We start from the raw sequence: 27673 nt of genomic DNA, 5'->3' as shown, positions 1-27673 counted from the left end.
GAGGCATGTTCTATGACTCCATTGTTGAGGTGGGAGGTGGCTATGGTGGCAATAAGCCCCGATCAAGGTGATGGGGATATCATAGAATCGACATTAACATGAGTTTTTATGGTGTGATTATTTTCTTTCTACCCATAAAAATAAAAATAATAGGAAACGCGCTAGAGCTGTTCCACTGTGCCACCCCTCTTGAATATAGTGGATGGAAAAAGTATTTGAACCCTGTGGAATGTTTTAAATTTATGCATGAATTGGTCAGCAAATGTAGTGTGATTTTTATCTAAATATTTTTTCAAGTCAGCTTAAACTGATGCCTTACAAAAAGCAAGTGAACCATTGGACTTAATAAAGGCTTTACTTTTCTTTGGCAGCAGTATTCATGGATATGAAGACTATATATGCCCGCATGCTGTAGTAGTTTCACTTCATCGAAGTGCCCTTGTGTAAGTCATGCTGGGGAGGTCAATGTTCCCATTAAAGGCAATGCATGTACAGCGAAATTAATTCGGAACATGTTTATTTGTCAACAGATTTTCATGAAGTTTAATTTCTGTCGATGCCAAAGATTGTGCTATCAACACGAAATTTTGGGGGAAAAGATTGCTGCCGGTTCCTTTGTCATAATTGTATGACATTGTATACAGCACAATGTCGCAACATCTGATGGTGTCCTTGCTGTCTACACAGGATGGAGCTGCCAGGCAAATGAGCGAGAGGAAGGCCAAAGAAAAGGTTGATGGATGTTGTGAGGGAAGACATGAAGACAGTGAGTGTTAGAGAGGAAGATGCAGGAGATGAGTTTAGATGGAAAAGATGACACGCTGTGGCAACCCCAAACGGGACAACGCGAAAGGAAAAGAAGGAGAAGAAGAATTAAAACACCCTGTTTATTGTCATTTAGATGAAGCAGAGTCCATATTTTATCACCCCTTTTCCATGTTTTGTTAATGACCAATTTAGGCAAAAATTGGAAAAAATCCCAAAGGGTTCACATACCTTTCCCTCCCACTATAAGGATTTAAGAGTAGAGCCAATCTCCAATTTGAGGCCAAAAGTGATTCATTACCTTGGACTTGGGTCTTGTCCTCTTTTCTGGGTGCTACAGGTGTGCGTGGGACCACCATGGCTGTCAGGTAAACCTGGTTAGGAAGTGAGTAACTGGGCTTCCCCCTTCCACCCTGGTTGTCCTTTTTGGTACACAGTGTTCCCCTCCCATCTGAGCCCAAGCTTTTAAATCCATTTGCTTCTTTTCCTCTTTGATTTACGTTTTTTTCTTTCTCCTTCCCCTTGGACTCGTCACACAATCTTCCACCTCTTCGATCTTCCTTCGCTGATGTCACTCCATCCTTCACTCTGTTGTCCCCCAATCGCCTCTCTCTCATCGCATCCGCTCCTCTGCCTCGCCCTCTTCCTCTTCCCCCTCGCACCGCTACCCCTCTCCGTTGGCTCCTAGGCGTGCTTAAGGACTGAGTGTGCGTGGCCCCGAGCAGCTGTCGTTCCCGTGGTCGAGCCCTGGTGTCGCCAACAGAGGCTTGAGTGCTAGCTCTGCTGTTGGCCCCATTGGCAGTTGGAGGTTTAGGGGCTTGGCGGCGGGTGAGGGGTCGGACTTTGTCCTCTGCTTTTTGTTGGATATCAGGTTGTGTTTGATCCCCTAAAAACAGAAAGAAAAACGTCAGATTATGAATTAGGTCACCTGATGTTGAGATAGAGAAACTCGCGACATTTTTTGCTTACTTTTTAAAGAAACCTCATGATCACTTATATATAATTGGACGGATAATTAAGTAATGTAAGGATCACACTCATAATGGTCTCAAAGTTGACGAAATAGACAGAATTTTCTGCTCACCATGATTAATGAGTTACACATCAAGCACTATTGCTTTCTATTCCCTTTCCATTTTTCCACATAAGTAGTGTCCATACCTGTAATGTGTGGAGAAGAAGATTGTGATTCCTTCCAGCTGTCCTTTTTCCCTAAAGAATTGTTGTTGATCGTGTCCTGGGGAGAGATGACGAGAAATAAGCAGCAATATAACAGTGAATAGTTTATTTATTTTCTAACTCATCATTTTTTAAATAAGTGGGTATTAACTGCGAATAAGTGTTTCTTAAGGTTGCTCCCACACCCCAAATAAATAAATAAATACATAAATAAATACAGTATGTTAAAGATAAAGGGACTCTGCTTCCGGTTCCCGAACTGGTGACAACAACTCGAGGAGGCTCCAACCACGAAGATCGTACAATAAATAAATCCTGTTGAATTTGGACCGAATGTTGTGAATACTTGACGTGGGACGCCCCTGGTGACGACTTTAGTGGACTAAAACATCATCTGTATAATCTTGTGGTGTTGAAGAAACATCGAACGTGATTAACTTCATAACTTGGACGACCTAAACAGCTTGTACAACGAGGGCCGTGAGGACTTATAGGAAATTTAACGAGTCTTTTCTGAGTACATCTTAGTACCCAAATTGGAGCTGTATCGTTTGCGTTGAAGCTGCTCAGCCCAATTTAGCCTAGCTTGCTAACAACAAGACGCGTATATAATCAAATATTGAGTGAGGAGGAAAACATCAAACGTACCTAGTACCTACATGACCTGCAATACCCAAGTATCGTATACAACGAGAACTAATAAGAAGTTGGGCAAGTGGAAACGTCAACTTAAACTTGCTGCTCGGCCTAGTCTACCTTAGCTTAGCCTGATAACAATGAGATGTCTTTGTGATCAAATCGTTGCTGTGGAAGAAACATTGAACATGGACTCAACCGTCAACTACTAGAATGAGAGCCATTGTGGTTTGAATTACTTCCATCCACATATCCTTCAAATCACCATATCCTTACTATTTTCACACAGGTAGTATTTGATTTGTGTACTTAATGTGCTGTGTTTATTTCATTGCTTTTATTTGACTTTAACTTTAACATAAATTAGGTAATATTTCAATTGTGTTTCTTATGTGCTGACTTTGTTTATTTGATTGCTTGTTTTATTATCTGCAGCCTGAAGGGGGGCACAATTCCTGTGCGTCCTGGAGGCCGGTACCAAGCCCAGATAAATGCAGAGGGTTGCGGCAGGAAGGGCATTCAATGTAAAACTGTGCCAAACATATATGAGCATTCATCAAACGAATTCCATAACGGATAGGTCGTGGCCCGGGCTAACTACGCCCGCCCCCGGCACTGTTAATCTGCAAGGCATAGGTAGAAATTCAGATAATGTAGGTTGAAGACAAAAAAGAGGAGGAAAGCAGGTTACTAGGCAGAAGAACAAGACACTCTGCTGTTGTCAAGTCTCGAGTTGAAAGAGAAATTCTGGAAGGAACTAGACAAAGTTGTTCTGAGCATCACACACAGAGAGGGAGTTGTGATTGGTGCAGATTTCAAAGGACGTGTTGACAAAGGAAACAGGGGCGATGAAGAAGTGATGGGTAAGTACGGTATTCAGCAAATGAACTTTGAGGGTCAGATGGTGATGGACTTCGCAAAAAGGATGGAATTGGCAGTGGTGAACAATTATTTCCAGACGAGACAGGAACATAGAGTGACCTACAAGAGCGAAGGTAGAAGCATGCAGGTGGATTATATTTTGTGCAGACAATGTAATCTGAAAGAGGTTACTGATTGTAAGGTAGTGGTGGGGGAGAGTGTAACTCAATACCATAGGATGGTGGTGTGTAGGATGACTCTGGTAGCGGATAGGAAGATTAAGAAGACAAAGATAGAGCAGAGAATCAGGTGGTGGACGTTGAGAAAGGAACAATGTTGTGTGGCCTTCCGGAAAGAGGTGAGACAGGCTCTAGATGGACAGGAAGAGCTCCCAAGTAAAGGTGGCAAAGGCTAAACAAGAGGCATATGACAACATGTACACCAGGTTGGATATGAAAGAAGGAGAAAAGGATCTCTACAAGTTGGCCAGACAGAGGGATAGAGATGGGAAGGGTGTGCAGCAGGTAAGAGTGATTAAGGATAGAGATGGAAATGTGTTGACTGGTGCCAGTAGTGTGCTAAATAGATGGAAAGAGTACTTTGAGAAGTTAATGGATGAAGAAAATGGGAGAGAAGGTCGAGTAGAAGAGGCAAGCATGAATGACCAGGAAGTGGCGATGATTAGTAAGGGTGAAGTAAGAAAGGCACTGAACAGAATGAAAAATGGAAAGACAGTTGGTCCTGATGACATACCAGTGGAGGTATGAAATCAATTTGGAGAGGTGGCTGTGAAGTTTTTGACCAACTTATTCAATAGAATACTAGCGGGAGAGAAGATGCCAGAAGAATGGAGGAAATGTGTGCTAGTCCCCATTTTTAAGAACAAAGGCTTGTGGAAACTATTGAGGAATCAAGATGATGAGCCAAACAATGAAATTATGGGAAAGAGTCGTGGAGGCTAGACTCAGGACAGAAGTAAGTGTCTGCAAGCAACAGTATGGTTTTTTTTTGCCTAGAAAGAGAGGGCAGATGCATTATTTGCCTTGAGGATGCTAGTGGGAAAGTACAGAGAACGTCAGAAGGAGCTGCATTGTGTCTTTGTGGATATAGAGAAAGCCTATGACAGAGTACCAAGAGAGGAACTGTGGTACTGCATACATAAGTCTGGTGTGGCGGAGAAATATGTTAGAATAGTACAGGACATGTATGAAGGCAGCAGAACAGCGGTGAGATGTGCCGTAGGTGTGTCAGAAGAATTTAACGTGCAGGTGGGACTGCATCAAGGATCCGTGCTGAGACCCTTCCAGTTTGCCGTAGTAATGGATAGGCTGACAGATGAGGTTAGACTGGAATCCCCTTGGACTATCATGTTTGCTGATGATATTGTGTTCTGTAATGAAAGCAGGGAACAGGCGGAGGAACAATTAGAAAGATGGAGGCACGCACTGGAAAGGAGAGGGATGAAGATTAGCTGAAGTAAAATAGAATATATGTCCATGAATGTAAGGGACAGAAAAGGCAGAGTGAAGTTCCAGGGAGAAGATCAGGTCAAGATGGATGACTTCAAATACTTTGGGTCAACAATCCAGAGCAATGGAGAGTGTGGTAAGGAAGTGTAGAAACGGGTCCAAGCGGGGTGGAACAGATAGCGGAAGGTGTCTGGTGTTCTATCTGACAGAAGAGTCTCCGCTAAGATGAAGGGCAAAGTTTATAAAACAGTGGTGAGGCCGGCCATGATGTACGGATTAGAAACGGTGGCACTGAAGAAACAACAGGAAGCAGAACTGGAGTTAGCAGAAATGAAGATGCTGAGGTTCTTGCTTGGTGTGAACAGGTTGGATAGGTTTGGAAATGAGCTCATTAGAGGGAAAGCCAAAGTTGGATGCTTTGAAGACAAGGTTCGAGAGAGCAGACTTCGATGGTTTGGACATGTTCAGAGGCGAAAGAGTGAGTATATTGGTGGAAGGGTGCTGAGGATGGAGCTGCCAGGCAAAAGAGCGAGAGGAAGACCAAAGAAAAGGTTGATGGATGTTGTGAGGGATGACATGATGACAGTGGGTGTTCAAGAGGAAGATACATGAGATAGGCTTGGATGGAAAAAGATGACACGCTCTACCGGGACAAGCTGAAAGGAAAAGAAGAAGAAGAAAGTTACAACAGTTGTTTGATCCTATGTGCCCTGTGATTGGCTGGCAACTGGTTCAAAATGTATCCCGCCTCCTGCCCATTGATAGCAGTCCCACAACCCTCATGAGAAATGAAAATAATTTTATTTAAAAAACAGAAATATTAGAAATTAAAAAAAATCTGAGAATAGGTGAATATGCAGGTGCTAAACCACAAGAGTGCAAGGGATTATTTTTGCACTACAATTCTGTCGTGTCTGGACAGTATTTTTGTACAGTTTTTGTGTGTCTTCCTCACAAAATCTTAATATCATCACACCTCTCAACTAAAATGATTCATGACAGTTCTCCCGGAAAATCTGACAAAAAGATCAGATACTTTACCCTGGAATGACAGTTGTCGTTTGACTAGTAAAAATAAATACGGAGAAATATTTTGAACAATTACATTTTACACTGCATTCATTCTACTCACTAATCTAACTCAATATGTGAAATGCTACTGAATCAACTTTTCACCAACACCCTGTGCTTAATTGGTGACCAGTCCAGTGTGTAGGCCACATTTTCATTAAGATGGAATACGTTCCAGCCCAGGTTGTGACCCTGACCAGGATAGGTAGAAACGCCACTAAACACATGGAAAACCAGTCCACAAACTGTATGTACAAAGAATTTAGTTTCTACAGGCAAGATTTTAAGAGAGCGCTTTTAACTCAAGGGAAGTAATGCCTTGCTTAAGGTCAGTGCTCAAGAAGGAGACTATCATCTCTCCAGTCCCAATTACCATTTTTCATCCATTTGTGACATTCCAGCCTCCATGTGAAGTACTCACAGAATGTGTTACGGTTGCTGACCTAACTACTCCCCCTCCCCCTACATTTTCAACATATCATCTTCAGTGCTTGACAGGCACAGTTGTCGGCGTTTCGTTGATAACTGCTAATTTTTTTCACACTGGTTCTTGATCACAGCTGGCAGTCGAAAGAAACATAGCAGTGCACCCGCCCATTCATGCGCCTTTCTGAAATGATTTCTGCTTAATTACGGTTTGTTGACTCGAACTCACCCATCCAAAATGGAGCCCGTTCTTTTAACCGGAAGGTGTGTGAGATCAGTCGAAAACTAGATATAGCGCACTGGCAAATCTAGCCAGCTGGGAACTTGGTACCACGACTGGAATAGACAGCTAGAGAGAGACAAATTCCAAGGTTTGTGATCACTTTTAAACAAACAAAAAAAAAATAGAAAACAAAGTGGTTTGCAATTACAGTAATCCCTCACTACTTCCCGGTTCACGTATGGTGGCTTCAATGCATCGTGTTCACCCCCCCCCCCAAAAAAAAAGATTGGCATACAGGTACTGTATAATGGGAAGACCCATTGATACAAGGCAAGTGATTGGTCCCCGGGGCAGCATCGACCAACGAGAGCATGTGTGGATTTATCTCGTGTGCTGATTGGTTGCGCATCATCAAAGCCCCACCCAGCAACTTCCGTTCCACCCTCCTTTGTCCTTCCCATCTGCTATTTTCTACGCTGTTGACAGTGTGCGCCTGTGCGCAATAACCTCTCTATTCCACAGTGCCCCAAAGCGCTGTGCTGATGCAAAAGCTTCTTCCAAAGCGCCCAAGAAGACAATCAGCGAAAAAGTTGAACTTTTGTATATGATCAAAGATGGCTGAATTTATGCTTTGTGGGGCCATTATGGCGTGAATGAATCTGCGGAATGCTACATAAAGAGGGATGTGGTGAACATCCATAAAACCGCTTCAGTAACTTTTAATAAGGAAGCATCAAGCGTGGTGACTTCACGAAATAAGAGGATTGTTGGAAATGAAAGCTGCGTTTGCTTTGTGGACTGCGGATTGTAGAAAAATGGCCTGGTGGTGATGATGAAGAGCCTGAAGAAAGTGCCGATGAACCTCAAGCTGCAATGAAGGATTCACCCCCTCGAGGACTGGGCTTTCCGTCAAGCAAATGTTGGTTTGAAAAAATTTGTGTGCGACAATATGGTATGAGCTATCGAGTTTAGCAATTGTGTTGATAGGGTTTTGTTCTTGTACAGGGGAATTTTGAAGAAGAAGGAAAAACACAGACAACACCATGGTTTCTCAGTTATACCGTCAACACTCTTGGATTAATTGTACATAAAGTTATCTCTAAAACAATGTGATGCAACGAAGAAAGGCACATTGGCGGGACGGAGGGAAAGTCACAACGGCGAGACGGAGGGGAAGTCACAACGGTGCATTGAGAACAGTTTGCACTCTACAGGAGAAGACATCACGTGTTTGCTTTGTCACTTTTTGTACTGCAATAAAAATTTTATTGTTTTATTGTTATTGTTTAACTAGAGGCGGCACGGTGACACAGCTGTAAAGCGTTGGCCTCACAGTTCTGAGGTCCATGGTTCATTCCTGGCCATACCCGTTTGGAGTTTGCATGTTCTCCCCGTACCTTTGTGGGTTTTCTTTGGGCACTCCGGTTTCCTCCCACATCCCAGAAACATGCAACATTAATTGGACACTCCGAATTGCCCCTTATTGTGATTATGTGTGCGACTGTTGTCTGTCTCCGTGTGCCCTGGGATTAGCTGGCAACCAGTTCAGGGTGTACCCCGCCTCCTGCCCATTGAGAGCTGGGATAGGCTCCATCACTCCCCATGACCCTCGTGAGGATGAGCGGCTAAGAAAATGGATGGATGGACATAAATACTGTACATATTATATTTATAAGCTTATTTAAGTAAAGATTTAACAAAATGCCTCTTTTTGTCGCAAATCTTAAAAGTACATCCACTGTTTACATATTTTAAATGTTCTGGTACCCACATAAACATAGTCCCCGTTTCTTTGCGATTTTTCACTTTTCGCGGGTGGTTCTGGTCACAATTAACTGTGAAAAACGACTTGATTTAAAAAATCACTAACTTAGAAAAAAATATTTTTATGTTACTTTCAGCTAATGGACAGAACTCATTGACAGAAAAAATAAAACATTAGATTAACCTTACCCATGACTTGGTAGTGTACGCCACACAAGTTACGGAATGATGTCATCATCATTAACAAATGAGCAATTTAGAGCAACAGCAGAGTCTCATAGACCAGCAGCAAAAGGACGGACCAAAATGCAGGACTTCCAGGACAAAGACATAATGATCAGAGTGGCTTTATTCCAGAAACAGGTCAATAAGGTGTAGCAGTCTGACAAGGCAGTGGCACAAAAACGCTCGATTAAAGGCAGTATTCAAAAACATGAAACGAGGTCCGATGAATGTGCAACAAACTAAGACACGCGATGTGGACAAACTAAAAGGGCACAGACTCGCTGTGACAAGGATTGCTCTATAATAGACTTATGCACAATAGTGGAGAATCCAACATGCAGTAAATGCAACGCAACAAACTGGAAAATGCAAAAAACTACAACTTAAATGCCTGGTCGAATTTCAGTCAAATGAACAGCGTGTCCTTGGTCGTCCTCAGGGTCTCTTTCCGGTGGGACATGCCTGGAACACCTCACTAGGGAGGCGTCACGGAGGCAACCGAATAAGATGCCCAGCCACCTCATCTGACTCCTCTCAATGCGAAGGAGCAACGGCTCGACACTGAGCCCCTCCCGGATGATCGAGCTTCTCACCCTATCTCAAAGGGTCACCCTGCAGAGGAAACTCATTTCGTCCGCTTGTATCCAGAAACTTATTCTTTCAGTCACGACCCTCAGCTCATGCCCGTAGGTGAGGGTAGGAACATAGATCGACTGGTAAATTGAGAACGTCACCTTTTGACTTAGCTCCCTCTTTACCAAAATGGACCGATACAGGGAGGGAGAGCCCGGACACCCTGCGGAGGAAACTCATTTCGGCCACTTGTATCCGGGATCTTGTTCTTTCAGTCACGACCCACAGATCGTGCCCAAAGGTGAGGGTAGGAACGAAGATGGACTGGTAAATTGAGAGCTTTGCCTTTCGACTTAGCTCCCTCTTCACCACAACAGACCGATACAAAGTCCGCATCACTGCAGACGTTGCACCGATCCGTCTGTCGATTTCCCGCTCCATTCTTCCCTCACTCCTGAACAAGACCCCAAGATACTTGAACTCCTCCACTTGGGGCAGGATCTCATCCCCTACTTGGAGAGGGCACGCCAACCCCTTTTCCGACTGAGGACCATAGTCTCAGATTTGGAGGTGCTGATTATCATCCCAGCCACTTCACACTCAGCTGTGAATCGCTCCAGTGAGAGCTGGAGATCACGGCTTGATGAAGCCAACCGAACCACATAATCTGCAAGGAGGAGAGATGCAATGCTGAGGCCACCAAACTGGACAGAATCTATGCCTCAGCTGCGCCTGGAAATTCTGTCCATAAAAATTATGAATAAAATCGGTGACAAAGGGCAGCCTTGGCGCAGTCCAACTCTCACCAGAAACGAGTCCGACTTATTGCTGGCAATGCGGACCAAACTCTGACAGCGGTCATACAGGGACCGAACAGCTCGTATCACGGGGTTCGGTATCTCATATTCCCGAAGAACCCCCCACAGTACTCCCCAAGGCACATGGTGGAATGCGTTCTCCAAGTCCACAAAACACATGTAGACTGGTAAGGCGAACTCCCATCCACAGCCAGGACGAAAACCACATTGCTCCTCCTGAATCCGAGACTCGACTTCCCGACGGACCCTCTCTCCAGTACCCCTGAGTAAACCTTACCAGGGAGGCTGAGGAGTGTGATCCCTCTATAGTTGGAACACACCCTCCGGTCACCCTTGTTAAAAAGTGGGACCACCACTCCCGTCGGCCAATCCAGAGGCACTGTCCCCGATGTCCACGCGATATTGCAGAGGCATGTCAACCAGGACAGTCCCACAACATCCAGAGCCTCTAAGAACTCCGGGCGGATCTTATTCACCTCCGGAGCCCTGCCACCAAGGAGCTGTTTAACCACCTCGGTGACTTCAACCCCAGAGATAGAAGAGCCCGCCTCAGAGCACCCAGACTCAGCTTCCTCGTGGGAAGGCGTGTTGGTGGAATTGAGGAGGTCTTCGACGTATTCTCCCCACCGACTCACAACATCCAGAGTTGAGGTCAGCAGCGCCCTGTCCCCACTATACATACATATACATTGATGGTACACTGCTTCCCCCTCCTGAGACACCGGACATTGGACCAGAATTTCCTCGAAGCCGTCCTGAAGTCGTTCTCCATGGCCTCACTGAACTCCTCCCACACCCAGGTTTTTGCCTCAGCGACCACCGAACCTGCATTCCACTTGGCCAGCCAGTACCTATCAGCTGCCTCCGGAGTCCCACAGGCCAGAAATGCCCAACAGGACTCCTTCTTAGCTTGACAGCAGCCTTCACTGTTGGTGTCCACCAACGTGTTCGTGGGTTGCCGCCACGACAGGCACCGACCACATTACAGCCTCAGCTCCAGTCGGCCGCCTCAGCAATGGAGGCGCAGAACATTGTCCACTCGGACTCAATATCCCCCACCTCTTCCAAAACGTGAGCAAAGTTTTTCGGAGGTGGGAGTTGAAATTCCTTCTGACAGGGGAATCTACCAGCTGTTCCCAGCAGACCTTCACAATATGTTTGAGCCTGCCACGTCAGACTGGCATCTTCCCCCACAATTGGTGCCAACTCACCACCAGGTGGTGATCAGTTTACAGTTCTGCCCCTCTCTTCACCTGAGTGTCCAAGACATGGGGTCGCAAGTCCGATGACACAACCACAAAGTCGATCATTGAACTGCGACCTAGGGTGTCCTGGTGCCAGGTGGACATGTGAACACCCTTATGCCTGAACATTGTGTTTGTTATGGTCAATCCTTGATGAGGACAGAAGTTCAGTAACAGAACACCACTCGAGTTCTGATCGGTGGGGGCCCGTTCTTCCCAATCACCCCCTTCCAGGTCTCACTGTCATTGCCCACATGGGCATTGAAGTCCCTCAGCAGAATGATGAGGTCGCCAGAGGGGGCACTCTCCAGCACTCCTTCTTCTTTTCCTTTTGGCTTGTTCCAATAGGTGTCGCCACAGTGTGTCATCTCAGATGAACGCACATTTGTTTGGCCCAGTTTTACATCGGATACCCTTCCTGACGCAACCCCTCTGCTTTTCAGCAGGAGAGAGAAGCTTAAAGCACCTGGTATTCCCAGGCGGTCTCCCATCCAAGTACTAACCAAACCTGCTTAGCTTCAGAGATCTGACGAGATCGGGCAGTTTCAGGGAAGCATGGCCGTAAGCTGCTCTCCAGCACTCCCTCTAAGGACACCAAGAGGGTGGGTACTCTGCACTGCTGTTTGGTGCATAAGCACAAACAACAGTCAGGACCTGTCCCCCTACCTGCAGGCGGAGTGAGGCTACCCTCTCATCCACCGGAGTAAACCCCAATGTACAGACCTCGAGCTGGTGGGGCAATAAGTATACGCACACGTGCTCAATTTTGTCTCTGGTGTATTTGGACAGCTCTTTGGTCTTGGCCATGTTCCAAGTTTGAGTCTTACTCATTGTATTGGGTGGACAGGTGTCTTTATGCAGCTAACGACCTCACACACGTGCATTTGATTCAGAACAATACATGGAGTGGAGGTGGACTTTTAAAGGCGGACTAACAGGTCTTGGAGAGTCAGAATTCTAGCTGATAGACAGGTGTTCAAATACTTATTTGCAGCTGTATCACACAAATAAATCGTTAAAAAAAATCATACATTGTGATTGCTGGATTTTTCTTTTTAGATGATCTCTCACAGTTGACATGCACCTCCGATGAAAATTTCAGACCCCTCCATAATTTCTAACTGGGAGAACTTGGAATATAGCAGGGTGTTCAAATATTTATTTTCTTCACTCTAGATCAAGCGTAAATGACCCATTGTCAAAAGCAACACTGTTGTAATGTTTGTGGAATTTTAAAGCGCATGTGTCAAACTCAAGGCCCATGGGCCAAATACAGCCATTCCTGTGATTTTGTGTGGCCTGTGAAAGACTGCCACCATTTTGCCAAACTCCAGTCAGAAAAGGATAAGGTCAGGGAAATTCTGTAATATAGGAAGTGATAATTAGTGTTCCCACATGAAAAATACATCTAATCCAAGATGCTTACAATTCAGTGAAAAAGTATTGGCCCTTTCTCAAATTCTTATAATATGATGTACTTTCCTCAATTTATTAAGATCATCATACAAATGTCAATAGACAAAAACAACCTAAATTAACTTAAAATAAATTGATGGGCAATCTGAGCAGCAACAACTGAAATAAAATATTTTCTATTTCAGGGAGTCCTTGGTCTACGACTGAGATCCGTTCCTACAGGAGTGACTTAACTCAAATTTCGACTTAAGTGGGATTCCACCATTAAAGTCAGAATTTACATAAAAATACTTTGTGATAAAAACAAATAAATTTAAATAAACAAAATGATGTTCGTTGCATTACTGCTGAGAGGTGGATGGAGATAAAGAAGGGGAGTCTGTGCTTAGTTATTGCAAAGGAACCTGGTCCTCAATCTTCTCCATCTCGACAAGTATCAAAGAACCTGTTTTGTGATCATTGTATCCAACATAGGAAAGGAACCCTTCACATTTGATAAATTGTGGGCTTTGTCTTTAAAGGGCCACTGTCATGAAATGCATGATTTTTAGTACGTTATTAATGAAAAAACGGCAGCCGACATGGACCCATGCGTTTTTTCACCACGAAACATGATTTTGACGTATACAGCTTTTTGTAACTCCCGCCATGAAAATCCTCTCGAGGGATTTGTTTTCGAGAAGAAGCAGGAAGTGCCGTAAAGGACAGCACCGCCCTCAAGTGGACTTGTTTGTTTCCATTAGTTTTACCTCCGGGAAGGTAGCTCGTTATTCCTTCGTGTTAGCCAAAATGGCGGCTCGTTGCGTTGCTGGACATTGCTTGAACACTCGGGAGGATGGATTTACCCTTCATAAGTTTGCAAGAGACCTGGTTCGTCGTGAAAAATGGATTGCACGGGTGCAGAGGACGAGAGCTTCGTGGGTTCCAAATGACAGGTAGGTGTGTATACAGCTACTAAAAAAAAATAATAGTTTGGGGCGCCCCACTCATCGGTCTCTCATAACGTAACAAAAGATCCGTGTACGTAGACAGGTGTGCTAACTGTGTCGATGTGCGCGTTGGATGGCGTCGGGCTGCTGCGTTGCTTCGCCAGCGAAGGCTGTGCGTCGGGCCGCGGACAGCGGCGGCTCTGAACAACGCTGCAGACAATGCCGAACTCAGCCGCGTGTGATGACAACGCCGTAAAGCACCCCAGCTTGACCGTGTTGTTCATCGTGGACGGCGGCGGCTATGAACAACGCCCTAAAGCAGCCCAGTGCGGCTATTTGATAAGCCACCTCGGTGCCGAAAATGAGCCACACTGGCTGAGGCGCTGCGTTTGCCGGTCACGGCTTCGGCGAAGGCTGTGCGGGTGCCGAAAATGAGCCACACTGGCTGAGGCGCCGCGTTTGCCAGTCACGGCTTCGGCGAAGGCTGTGCGTCGGGCATGCGGGCGGCGGCAGCTCAGAAGAACGCAGTCGACAATGCCTCACTCAACCGTGTGCAAAGACAACGCAGTAAAGCACCCCAGCTCGATGGAGTTGTTCATCGCGTACTGCGGCGGCTATGAACAACCCCCTAAAGAAGCACGGCTCGGCTCCTTGATAAGCCACCTCGGCGCCGAAAATGAGCCGCGATGGCTCATCTCCGCCGCGGAAGTGGATCAAATAGGAAGGCAGTTTGGCCGTGATGCATATCATCTGAATATAGCTCGAAACAATGGGGTAATGTTGTAACTTCACTCAGTTGTGTGATGTTTTCTTCTTCGAAAAGAGCTTCCGTGTCAGAAGGGGCGTGTTCCTCTCCCATAGTAGAGTCCACCACGTGTTTTCATTGGCGAATGTCCAGGTGACGTCACAGACAGGGGATGTAGCCAATATGCCGACCACTTGGATATCGTAGACAGACATTTCTGCAACTTTGCGCATGGATGACGCGCTCTCCGCTCACATGTATTTTTTCGTATAGACATTGAAGTGAATAATGTTATATGTATTTTTCATTACAATATCTATTTTAGAATGTTTATAGGAATGACACTTGACCTTTAATAATTGTCACCACGGTTGACCGACTGAAGCCTTGGTGGCGATGGTGTCTCTCCTTTCTCCAATCTTTATATGATCTTGAACTTCCTTTCCATGGCAATGGATTTTCTTTTGGCTGCAGAACCATTGCTAAAGACACAGCTATCTTCTTTGAGGCCATAGGGTCTAAAAAGGAGGCCGAAAAATGCAAAGATACTCCCGGAGCACAAACACGGCCAATCATTCCCCAGACAAAATGGTGGACGAGGGACGGGCGTTGTAAAGTCGAAACATCTTTGGTCGAGACTGTCCTAACCCAAGGACTCCCCATACTCGTTATCTCTGTGGAGATATTTTGGATCAGTAGAAGAAGAATTGAATGAATTCAGCAAAAACTGATTGGATTCAAGTCTGGACATTTAATAGGCCACACCAAAACCTTCATTTTGTATTTCAAAACCATTCAGAAGTTGACTTGCTGGTGTGTTTTAGCTCGTTTTCCTGCTGCAGAACCAATGCGCATTTCAGATCGAAGTCAGAAACTGATGGCTAAACTTCGTCTTTCATAATTTCTTTTGTTAAAGAGCAGATTTATTGTTACAGTCATAACAGCATGTTGTCCAAGCCCTGAATGAGAGAAGCAGCCTAAGACCTTCACATACCCACCACCTTATTTTACTGTTGATATGATGTTGTTTTTCTGAAATCCTGTCAAGGTCTGTGTCGTGGTTTGGGTTGTGTCGTGGTTTTGTTGCATGTTTCCCCAGGTTCCATGTTTTTCATGTATTGTGTGGTCATCAAATTTTTATGTCCGCCTGTTCCTCGTTTTCTTATCAATTTGCGTGTATTTAGTTCTGTATTTTCTTTCAATCCTTGTCGAAACTGTCAGTCTCACATGTCATAGAGTCCTGTAGTTTCAGTAGGCATGTTTCCAGTTTCAGGAAAATTCAAGCGTTTGTTACTTTGATTTTCTTTATCGCTATTGGGACTTCAGTTAGTTTTTTCCATCATCCTTTCTATGTCTTGATTTGGAATTAAATGTCATTTTTTAGAATTCTGACTCCTTGCATCCCTGCTTCTCATTTCCTTGCCTTCAAAAACCTCTTACATGACAATGACCTAAAACACAGCCAGGATTACCAAGGACTGACTCCGTAAGAAGCATATCAAGGTTCTGGAGTGGCCTAACCAATCTCCAGACCTAAACCCGAATGAAAATCTTTGGAGGGAGCTCAAATTCCATGTTTCTCAGCGACAGCACAGAAACCTGGGTGATCTCGAGAAGATCTGTGTGGAGGAATGGGTCAAAATCCCTACTGCTGTGTGTACAAACTACAGGAAACTGGTGACCTCAGTAATTACAAACAAAGGCTAGTGTTCCAAATATATATATATATATATATATATATATATATATATATATATATATATAATATATATATATATATATATATTATAATATTGATTTTCACAGGTGTTCAAATACAGCAGTAAAGTTTCTTTTGTCTTGTCCCGTTAGGGGTTGCCACAGTGTGACATCTCAGATTAACGCTCATATTTGTTTGGCACAGTTTTTATATTGGATGCCCTTCCTGACGCAACCCCTCTTGGGGAGTAGAGGCTCCAGTGAGATACAAACTCGCAACCCCTGGTTCACCAAAGCAGTTGTTAATGAAATCATTCGTATGTTCTCATTTTGTACATACTGTAGTTGGTTACACATCACCACCTAACTTCTACCTTTGAACTCATTGTCTTGGAAACAGATGTCATCAATCTAACAGATGTAATCAAACAGTCACACACACTCACACACACACTCATCATGTGACTCACTGAATAAAAAGATGCTGCAAGGGGACACAAGTTGTAGTTGGTTGGAAGCAGGGAGAAGTCCTGTCGCTCCCCTTGCAGCAAGTAAAACGTGAAGCCTTGTCTGTTTGCCTTCTTTTAATGGAGAGTCAAGCTTTTTAAACCTGACATTTGGTCCTTCGAGCCGAATCCCAATAGACCATCGAGAAGGGAGAAGACACACCGAAATCTGTCGACAGCCAGGAGCATTTAACTGTTCCTGAAGAAAAGCCCCGATGGGACGTGAATTTGTGGCCAGACCGGTGCCAGAGTCCAATCTCCCCTCGGTCGACGAAGGTTGACGGGATCACGAACAGGTGGCGTCCAGACAACGCGTAAACCAGTAGTTTAGGCTATTCCGCCAGGAGGAGGTTGAAGGCTACTCCGCCAGAAGGAGGTTTCAAGGCTACTCCGCTAGAAGGAGGTTTCAGGGTTACTCCACCTTTAAAGAGGGTATTGATAAGGATCCATAAATGTGTGAGTGGGTGAATGCAAGTGTGAATGCCATTACGTACTTGTGGAATCATAGGTCATGGATGGAAACCTAATGTTGCTAACAGAAGTCTGTGTTCCGGTGAAGTACACAAGGTAGTGGACTAGGACTTTGGTCCTAAAAAGGACAAGTAGTCTCTAAGGGACAAACTTAGAAAAGCATAATGGTGAGCGGAAATAGTAAGTCTGGCCTTAAACTTTATGAAATTATGTTTACCGGGCAGCATGATGTTTCTTAAAGAAATGGAAAAAAAAAAGAGAAAAATAGCATGGCTTAAATGGCAAGTTAACAGTTGAAGGATGCAGCAGGTTGGTAGAAAGATTGACGGCAAGTGTTACAGGGAAGTAAGGAAAAGCCAAGATTAAGACTTACATCTTAGGACGGCGAGAGGTTGGTTAGCATAGGCAAGAAAGAGAAAGGCAGGAGAGTCAGCTGAAGTAATGCAAGCAGTGGCTATATTAAAACCAGCTACAACAGTTTAAAACAGGCTAAAGAAAGTAAGGCAGAAAGAGAGCTGTAAGAAAATCTTGAAAAAAAATTAAAAAGAAAAAAAAATGCTGTCTCCCTGGGAAATACATTCGCTGATAAAAGCGACAAGGAGGCAGCAACAGGAAAATATGGCACACACATATTAACACAATCACAAGCCCCCAAGCCTCCTATTGATTTAACAGTTCTAAAAGATGTGCAAAACATTCTCCTCAAAGTGAAACTCAGTGATGGCTTACAGAAAAAACTGAATTAGAAGATAATATACATTAGGGGGTCTCAAACTGGTGTTCCGCGGGCCATTTGTGCCGCCCCCCCCCCCCCAAGATGATGTTTTGTGGCCCCCACCTTACTTACTATGAAAGTCAAATGATGGTGTGGCCCTGAAGTTTTATATGAATGGCACTTTACGGTGATGTGTGCAGAGCTGGTGAACCTACATATCACGGTGGGCTTGTGGCTTTCGGGGTGTGACAGTGACAAGTCCTGATGCAAGCTGAGAAACATTTTTCATTGAGTGAAAGTTAGTGATTTTACCATGGAGAGTTTTATTTGTTTTGCGCACAACCTGTTTACACCAGCTTTCTTGCTTATCTTATTTTGTGCTTAAAAAAAAAAGACTTTTAAATTGTGTGCAACTAGAATCTCTGAGGGGGTAGTGGTACACACGTCTGCCTTTGGTGTGGGCAGTGTGGGATCGATTCCCGCTCAGTGATGGTGCCGATATCTGCCCTGTGACTGACTGGCGACAAATTCAGGGTGTAGTCCACCTTTCGCCCGAATTTAGCTGGAATCGGCTTCAGCTTTACTGCAACTCTTGTGAGGATAAGGGGCTTGGATAATGACATGTTATGACAAATTATGTGCATGTGCGCTGAGGCTGCGTCCCAGCCTCAGCCAGAATGTGCCTCCAGCGGCCCAGAGGTGAATGGACCTTTGAGACCACTGATATACACAATCAGGGGAAAACCTGTATTACCACAAAAAAAAATTATCTGTTTAAAACTGTTTTTACACATTCATTTTATTTGAGTTAAACAGCATTACAAATGTAGTTTAGTATTGATCTTCCCCTTATCTAAATGGGTGGAGATTTTTCCATGTACAAGTGCTGATGCTATTATTGTGGCAAAGTTCTTGTGTAACTATATTATTCCTTCTCATGGCCTCCCAGAAAAATTGTATGGCAACAATGTGCCACATTTTGTTAATAAAAAAAAAAATAATCAAGTATCTGCAAATCTAGAAATAATTAAAAAAAAAATCATTGTGCAGAATTAGTGGAACGAAGCAATGGGACAGTGAAGTCTTGATTAAGGAAAACTACATTTAGTAAAACTGTAAATGAAAATAACCCTAATGGATAAAGGATTGTTCCAATTTGAAATAGTATCTAGTAGATTAGATACATTAGACTGCCCATGGTAGAGCAGCCAGTGCAGCAGTCAGAAGAAAATACTTTAAGTGATTGGGTGAAAGAGATGCTGCTAAATAAAACTGTAAAAGAAGCAAATGATCTGCCGCCTACTATGCCTTCTTCACAGGTGCTGTTGGTGTCCATTGGTGATTGGGTCCTGAGAAAAATTATCAGGAGGAAGTAATGGTCCTCAACTCGCTGGGATGGTCCACTCCCACAGTGATAAAGATAGCACAACGTCCCACATGGATACACTTGTCCCACTGCAAGCCTGTGGCTCCCTTTTCATTCAACGACGAGTAGCGGTGGAAGTCCAGCTACAAAGGGTTGGGTAGCAATAGGCTGCTCTGGTCTCAAACCGGTGAAGAATTCAGCTGATCCGCGCTTGAGCATGTTAGGTAAAGGAGAGCCACTATTGGGACTACTGGCCTTCGTGCTGTTCGGACCATGGCTCCTCCGCACTGGCCAGTCTGGGACTGTACGTGTTTATCACTGGATCTATGGACATGAATCATCATGGAGCAAGGACAATCCCACCTCTCCAATCCTCGCCAACGCCTGGTACTCTTATGTGAATATGGTGTCCCTCCGTGGACAACCAGTGACAGATCAACAAGTGTGGTGAAGCTGGAACTACTCAGATGCCCCACCATGAAAAGACGTCTGCAGCAGCGACGAGTCCGACAATGCCAGAAATTCAACCTGCTGGTCCCAGACTTCATGCCAGGCCAGGAGAGGATGCAGACAGAAACCATCTGAGGCCTTCAGGACGGACCTGATCACCACCATGAAGGTGCATGGCTCGTACCACCTCAACGCAGAGGATTACTACGTCCTGGCCGATGCATAGAAGCAGAAGTGAGAAAAAGGGTATCCATGTGCCCGTTAGCCCGCAGTCCATCCCGGAGCCCGTGGCCCGGGTGCTAACTGACAAAAGCAAGGATGTCATGTTCATCAGGCCCAAAAAGATGATCTGCACATCTGCCACCCTGGTCCTCAGTTATGTGGACATCAGGACTTTGGCGGAGGCCATGTGTCACTACAATCTCAACGAGGAAGACGTCACCTGGCTGCAGGTCATCAACGAGGAGTTTGCAAGGTTGGCCCTTCTGCCACGGGATGAATTCGACATAGAGTGCTGAGCACCGTTGTCATAACAACATGACACACACTACCGAGACACAGTAGGGCCTTGGTATCGAGTACAATGAGAATGTCGTGTGCGACATGCCAATTCCCCAACGGAGAGGACGACAACGAGATGGTGTTTTGCAACAAGTGCAATATCAGCGTCCACGAAGTATCCTCCCAAAGTGCCAGTTGTGCCTGAAAACGGGCAATGCTATGAAGCCCACCCGCAGTGGAACCAAGTGGGTCCATGTCAGCTGTGCCTTGTGGATCCCAAAGTTGAGTAATGGGAACCTGGAGAAGATGGAGCACGTCACCAACGTGTCGCACATTCCCAGCAAAAGCCTCCACTCCGGCCTGGAGATGACCATCATCACTCAGAATGACAAAGTCAAGGTCAAGTACTACTGGCCCAAGCACAGTGCGCCTTAAAGGAGAGTAAAGGGGAGGAAGGAGTGGGACTCCACCACTGAAGTTGAAAATGAGGAAAGCTTTGGGAGGAAGAAGGGCAAATTGAGAGTCAATGTCCGCAAGATGAAATTGCAAGAGATGGAGGAGGTCTTCTACCAGTTTGTGGAGACCAAGGAAGTGGGGCGTCACCTCAAGATGACACCCAAGACAGTTGACTTCCTGTACCAGTACTCGAAGCTGAAGCACAAAGCTAACTTCAACCAGCTGCTGCTCATGCCTAAGAAGGACGAGGAGGACACCCTGGCCAGACGTGAACACGAGGTATTGCTGAGATGACTGCAGCTATTCACGCACCTCTGCCAAGACCTGGAGAGGGTGTGCAACCTGACTTGCATGGTGATGAAAATGTAAAGACTTGTTCAGAAAAATATGAGCGATGGAGTGCAGGACAATGGCCTGACTTTAAATGGACAAGGACTCTGCACTGTCACCAGCAGAGCTGAAGAATCTCTTCTGTGTTTGCCCTTATATGCCATGGGACGCCAAAGACTACATGACTGTCCCAATCACCAGCGAGAGTTACATCTCTAGTCACGGCTTCCACTGTCAGTGGAGGATGTGTTTATCTCGACATCAACCGTTGCCTTTCTCCTTACATGTTTTGCGACTCCAGTACCAAGAAAATCTACACTAGACTTGCTTGGGCTGCTGTGTACCCGCACTTAATGGGTTCAGAAATGAGCAACGATGTTCACCCACTGTTTATTTATTTATGATGATGATGATTATTATTATTATTGTTGTTATTATTATTATTACTATTGGTCCTTGGTTTACCTCTGGACCTTTGAATGTTATGATGAAGTTTCTTATCTGTAGTTACTGTTCTGGGTTTGTTCTGCCTGTTCATGATGTGTATAATTGCACGTTTGAAATCTATGATGGTTCGAGCAAGGTCAAATGTTTTTATGAACTATGCCCTTCTACAACAAGTAGACCATGATTATATGCAGCTACAGAACTTTCTGAAAACGCAGCCTTCTGATGTCCCCACTCGTATTTTTTAAATAATAAACAGGAGGGAAATGTTAAAGAAATCATTCATATGTTCTCATTTTGTACATACTGTAGTTGGTTACACATCACCACCTAACTTCTACCTTTGAACTCATTGTCTTGGAAACAGATGTCATCAATCTAACAGATGTAATCATCATGTGATTCACTGAATAAAAAGAAGCTGCAAGGTGCTTGTTGGTTGTCACAACAGTCGAGACAGATATTCAAAGAGATTGTTCTATGGAACACCATCTTAAAAGAGCACAAAATATCACTGGATTTTGGATTTTAAACATGATGGCTGGTGCCCAGCCAAAATACACACACACCTGTGTAGCGATCGCTTCATTTCAGGTAGGAATTATACTTCTCAATCTCAAATTACCAAAACGTATTTATAATGCCAAGTTGGCTCATTGAGAACAATGTGTATTTAAAAAGAAAAGAAAAAAAACTGTTGCAGAAGAGAGGTTAAAGTGTGGCCGCAATCGCTTCTGTGTACGTTCAGTGGACATGACTCCGCCCCCCCCCCCCATCATAGTAAATGAATTGGGGTTTGTTTAAAATCAGGGATCATTTATTTAAATATTGGTATTTGTATTGAATACTAGCTGAAAAGATCGATGAATTCCGGTAAAGGTTAACGTGTGGCCGAATACGCTTCCGCGTTCACGATCCGTCTCCCGTTGTCTTTTTTTTCTCAATCTTTCTTACCGCCAAAAACCTCGACTTCGGCATTAAATATGGGTCCTCTATGCCAACTGTCTGTCATTTTTCCACGTACCTTCGTTTATTATCACCTTCTAAAAGTCCAACGGTATCGGGCAAAACTCTGAGCGTCGTGCTATAAGACATTTTCGTTTCGTCTCAATGGACTTAGCGTTGAACAATGCTTTGTTTGACCGGCAATATGGCGATTTTATGACATAGGTGCACAAGCTCTATATACGCACACACAAACACATACATGCATCCATCCATTTTCTTAGCCACTTATCCTCACAAGGGTCGCAGGAAGTGCTGGAGCCTATCCCAGCTGTCAATGGGCAGAAGGTGGGGTACACCCTGAACTGGTTGCCACCCAATCGCAGGGCACATAGACTCACAATCACACCTAGGGGCAATTTAGAGCGTCCAATTAAGATAGGATGTTTTGGGGATGTTGGAGAAAACCGGAGTGACCATATAAAACCCTCGCAGGTACAGGGAGAACATCATGCAAACTCCACAGAGGGAGGGCTGGGATTGAAGTTGGGTCCTCAGAACTATGAGACCAACACTTTCAAGCTGATCCATCGAGCCGCCCACACACACACACCACACACACACACACCACACACACACACAAGGAGAGAGAGAGAGAGAGAGAGAGAGAGAGAGAGAGAGAAAGGCAATAGGTCACTTGCACAACTGCAGAGCAAGTGCATTGTGGGTAAGAATTTTTTGTGTGTCGGCCATGTTGGGAGGTTGTAAACAGTTCTTAAAGTTTGTCTACATACCAGCATCGCGTTCATTGTATCTGCACTTTCTATGGCGTTTTTCAAGTATTTCGAGGATCTGTCGGCTGATCTGAAACCCTACTACAGGCATAAAATCAGTTTATGTGAGGATCTGGACCTGTATAGTCTAACGAAGGCTGATTTTGCAACTGAAAAATGTTGGCCGAGAGTGGAATACCCTGACATTGTGAACTACTTTGTGCTTACAACCAACAGCCTTACTAACCAACAGATGAAGGCCTACAAGTCCTTGGAGGCTTACAATTACTTTGTAAGCAGGTAGATTCAGAGTGTCCTCTGCAAAACGTTGTCTGAAGAAAAGGTTTTAATTGTTGCACGAGTAAGTAACTTGTAATCACCCGGGACAGAGTGCGTAACTCACTGTTGTTGTTTGTGCTTAGCCATTATGGCCTTTTCAGGTCCGACAAATCGGACCGATTAGGGAAAAAGACCTAAAATGGTATTTTATGGGCTGACTCGGATAGATTTGGTCGGACTATTTACGCATAGTAACCTGCACAGTGCATTTCACCTAAAGTCCATTGTTCTCAGTTCTACAAAACATGATTATTATGTGGGTAGGTGCTACATGCATACCCTTGTTGTTTTTAATGTATATACGGTATATTTCCTTCTTAAAAATAATTTGACGTTTACAGACAGTAAACAGACAGCAAACGCACAACACATATTCATACGTTTGTATCCTAAACTGTAGATGAAAAGCCTATCACTGGTGGCCGATTTCGATCGGTGGCAGAGTTGGATGTACATGTACATGTGGACCTATGAAACACCGTTACTCTTGTAATATTAAACACAACAAACAACACATACATGTAAAAATAGCGGTAGGAGGATATGGTCAAAATGCAATACTAGGCTTAAACTTACCACTTATAAAGTGATCGCTGCACACACGACTTGAAACTGTGGGACAAGTGAGATCTGCACGCGAGATATTATTGAACCACTTCGCTTGCCATTTGCTCGACATTTCTTCTGTTTGGGGTCCCTGGTGCGTAATTATTTTCGGAAATCGGAAAAACCGTCTGTTCCCTTCTTTGCTGAGCTTGTTATAGCAGCCAATAACAACACGTGTGCACCATCGTCTCAGAAGTCAAAAAGCGTCTTATGTAATCTAACGTAACCAGCGAAATGAGATCTCCCAATATGGGGGCCAGAAAAAAATCAAAACAGATGTGACCTATTCTGATTGGTTAGAAAGGAAAAAGTTGATAGCAGCCAGTCAGCTTTTGGCCAAGTAGCGAGTTGAAAGTGGACTCTATACAGTAGAAAGTGCTGAAGTAACTGTAATATACCATTCCCTTGGGTTGTAATGCTGCACATAAACATGTCTGCAATAAAATTGTTAATGGATGTCAAGAATTTCTACATTTAAAAAGACCAATGATTAAATTACAAAATAAATTAATGGGTAGTATATTACAATGCGGTATTAGCACATGCCACCACAATGCAGTGAAGTTATACACAACTGCAATGGCATTCACAATAAGCAGGTTGTGAAAAATGTATTTGTTAAAATGTAAATCCAAGTATTTGTACTTAATATATGTAAATCAGGTTTTCCTTTTTTTTTTTTCTTCAAGCAAAGGTTTAAAAACAATGTGATTATTGCATGGCAGTGCAAAAACAAACCCCAACTGAAGACATTCAATCCAAGAATCTTGAAATAGCTGGGGGTCAAAATAAGTATTGTGCTGCACTCTCAATTGTCCACACATATTGTTCACATTGACCTTTTCCCTTTAAAAGTCCATTGTTGTGGAGTTGTACGACAGTATTTTGTCACTACTGTATTTTTTTTTTTTCTGTGACAGATAATACTGTATCAATAGTTTGCACAACACTTAATGTCCTTGGAGTCTATATATCTCAGTTTCTCAACAGCGCTGCAATAATGAAGTCAAATTACAGTCTCCATCCTAGAGTATTTGTTGAGGGAGGGACCGTTGAACTTTTTTTTTTTTTTAATATAGTTTCCATCCACCATTCCAAATGTTGTATAATTTTTTTACTTACAGCTCCATTTGTCCATCTACAAATTGAGGAAACAAACATATCACACCACCTACACATTGTACTTGTTTGTTTCCATGTATATCTTCCAATGCAAATAATGATGTAAAAGTAGTCTAGAAGAAAATGTCTAGCTCAGGGGTCGGCAACCTTTAACATTCAAAGAGCCACTTTGACCTGGTTTCCATGGAAAAGACAACACTGGGAGCCACAAACACTTTTTGACATCTGAAATGAAGATGTTAACCTATACATTTTTTGTGTGTGTCCATACACCCTCTAAAAATGTTTGTAAATACATGACTTAAACAAGTCATTCTATTATTGCTATTTTTGCGCAAAGTGACTTGAATGTTGATGCTAAAGGGATGCTGTTGTGCGATGACTCGGCCGTAAACAGGATGCAGCCCATTTAAAGGGATCCCTATCGATATCACTCCTTCAAAGTCTGGCCTCTGAACACGACTAGTTACTGAACACTAACAAATGCTGAGCTTGTTTATATAGCTTTCATTAAATAAATTATTCATCTGGCTTTTTTATGTATATATCTTGTACAGTACTGTGTTGTATACATTCCTGTTGAAGCTATCAAAACAGCATATTCAGTGTCAAACCAACCATCTATTGTGTGCTGATCTGCTACACAGAAGACGGTGTATGAATTTAGATCTGTGTGAGCACGACCAGACACAAAACAGCTCCAAGGCCTATTAAACGGGCACTGCTGGTAAATTTGAAATTGTTTTCAGTAAACGTGCACACAGCCACCTGACTGCAAAGACAGACACGAACACACACCCATTGCTGTATCATGCTGAAGAAAGGATCCCAGGACACGCACACATTCACACATGTAATGAATGGTTTAATGATGTATGCTTTTAAGTACACTATCCATCTATACTCTCTCGAAGACAACAAATAAATACAGGCACGTACTCCCTTAGCTCATTTCAATGACATACAAATCACCAGGGTGGACGAACTATAATCCCTACCTGGGTCCCGGCTTGTGGTCGCTGTGGCATTAGAGCTAAGGTTGTGGGTCTCTTTGGCCGATTTTTGTCCATGACAGCACAGATTTTGAGCCCCCGTGGAGTGGTGACAGCCTCCACCCTCCCTCCTTCCCCTCTGATCCCCCTTTTTAAACCGGTGTACGTTCTTGGACTCCCCGAACTCCCTCTTTCCTCCTCTGACTCCAGAATCAGCTCCAAATTAGACTGTGGACACACCCATCCTGCTCCCTTTATGCTTGATCATTGGCCAGGCTCATTGTCACATCATCATCGTCACCATCATCTTCCTGGCAGGAGCAAAGCCGAGAGGAGAGACAGAACGCCAGCCATAAAAAGGGAGATGGAGAGAGAAAGAGTGGATGGATGATGTTGTAAATGGATGGGTGAATGAGAATGGATGCTTCAAAGAAGGCAGACGGGAAAGTGGGGGAGGAAAGGAAGTCATTACCAACCAATAGCAAGGTCACAAGGGATGACATCAGCAGATCCTCTTTTGCCCAGTTTATCAGGCATCGCATATAAACAGAAAGCACTAACAATATGCATTAATTGCTGTATTGAACAAGTGTACATTGTACAGAACGTGTTGATAGAAAAACACCGCACTATGCAAAATGATGACTTTCATTCGTCTTCGTACGGATGTTGAGCAACAAGCAGGTTGGAGGTGATGAATTGAGGAAACCACTTGGCACCACTGCTGAGCTACAAAAGCGTGCATACCAGGATGGTTGAAGAGCAAAGACTCAAATAACCAAAGTCCCGCTCACAGCTACAATGGGAGAGGACTGTCTTACAATTCGGCATAAAGTGGTCTTAACATGTAATCTGACTTTTTTTCCTAAAGCACAACAATAAATACCATACAAAAAATTATAGTAAATTTTCATACTTTAATCAAGCATAACTTGTTAGCATTCACAAAAGAGGAGCCAAAAGTAATTGGATTTAATAACTGGTTGACCCTTAGTCGGCAATGGCCCGAACGAAACATTTCCTGGAGTTGCAGATCTGATGTTTTAAATCAGTATTGTTATTATTAGATGCAGGTTAACTGAGAGAGCTACACATGAGAAACTCCTTACTGGACAGGTAGGTCAGCAATTTGAGAGATCTTTTCTTGGAAATGGTAAGGCCGAGGTATGAAAAACAATGGACAAGGAGGGATACTGTGGTAAGATTGTATTTTTATTTTTTAATTTTTGTATTTTTATTTGGGTTCGGAATAAACTACCAAGCCAGTCTGAAAAAACACAATGCATTGCAAGCTATTGTCCAGATCAGACTAAATGACACTTGCCTGTGAGGTTTCCAACAAAGCTGTGTGGCATTTGCTTACCCAGACATGATAATATCACTGATTCCAAATGACTATTTTTGTTGGCATATTTGTCCAAAGAAATTTACCTTTAGTTTTATCAGCGAATAAAAATAGTCAAGAAACGAAAATAAACTCGTGTAGTCTTATCATTTTTCCATTTTGGTGCAAAGCACAGTAAGCACATATTGAGGAACGTTTGTTCTTTATTAAAATAGCTATAGGAAGTCAGGGGTGGAGGCGAAGTCATAATAGCAACCTGAATTTCTG

The 27673-nt window shown here is 43.8% G+C and overlaps 1 protein-coding gene across 2 annotated transcripts in view; it reads right to left on the bottom strand.

Annotated features, from left to right (window-relative positions):
- Positions 1-26264, bottom strand: part of LOC133502289 (C-Jun-amino-terminal kinase-interacting protein 1-like) — a 38553-nt gene extending 12289 nt beyond the window's left edge. Inside the window, exons 1-3 of one of the 2 annotated variants that reach the window (XM_061822933.1) lie at positions 26068-26264; positions 1927-2002; positions 1067-1651 (exon numbers count right to left, since the gene is read on the bottom strand). In XM_061822933.1, the coding sequence (XP_061678917.1) occupies positions 1067-1651; positions 1927-2002; positions 26068-26139 (733 nt within the window). In that variant the 5' untranslated portion in view covers positions 26140-26264. The remainder of the gene's footprint in view (positions 1-1066; positions 1652-1926; positions 2003-26067) is intronic. The other variant, XM_061822934.1, reaches the window with a different exon arrangement.
- Between the last annotated feature and the right edge of the window lie 1409 nt (positions 26265-27673).

The sequence above is a fragment of the Syngnathoides biaculeatus genome, chromosome 6 (assembly GCF_019802595.1).
Source record: "Syngnathoides biaculeatus isolate LvHL_M chromosome 6, ASM1980259v1, whole genome shotgun sequence".
NCBI lineage: Eukaryota > Metazoa > Chordata > Actinopteri > Syngnathiformes > Syngnathidae > Syngnathoides > Syngnathoides biaculeatus.
This window is presented reverse-complemented; position numbering and strand designations above follow the sequence as displayed.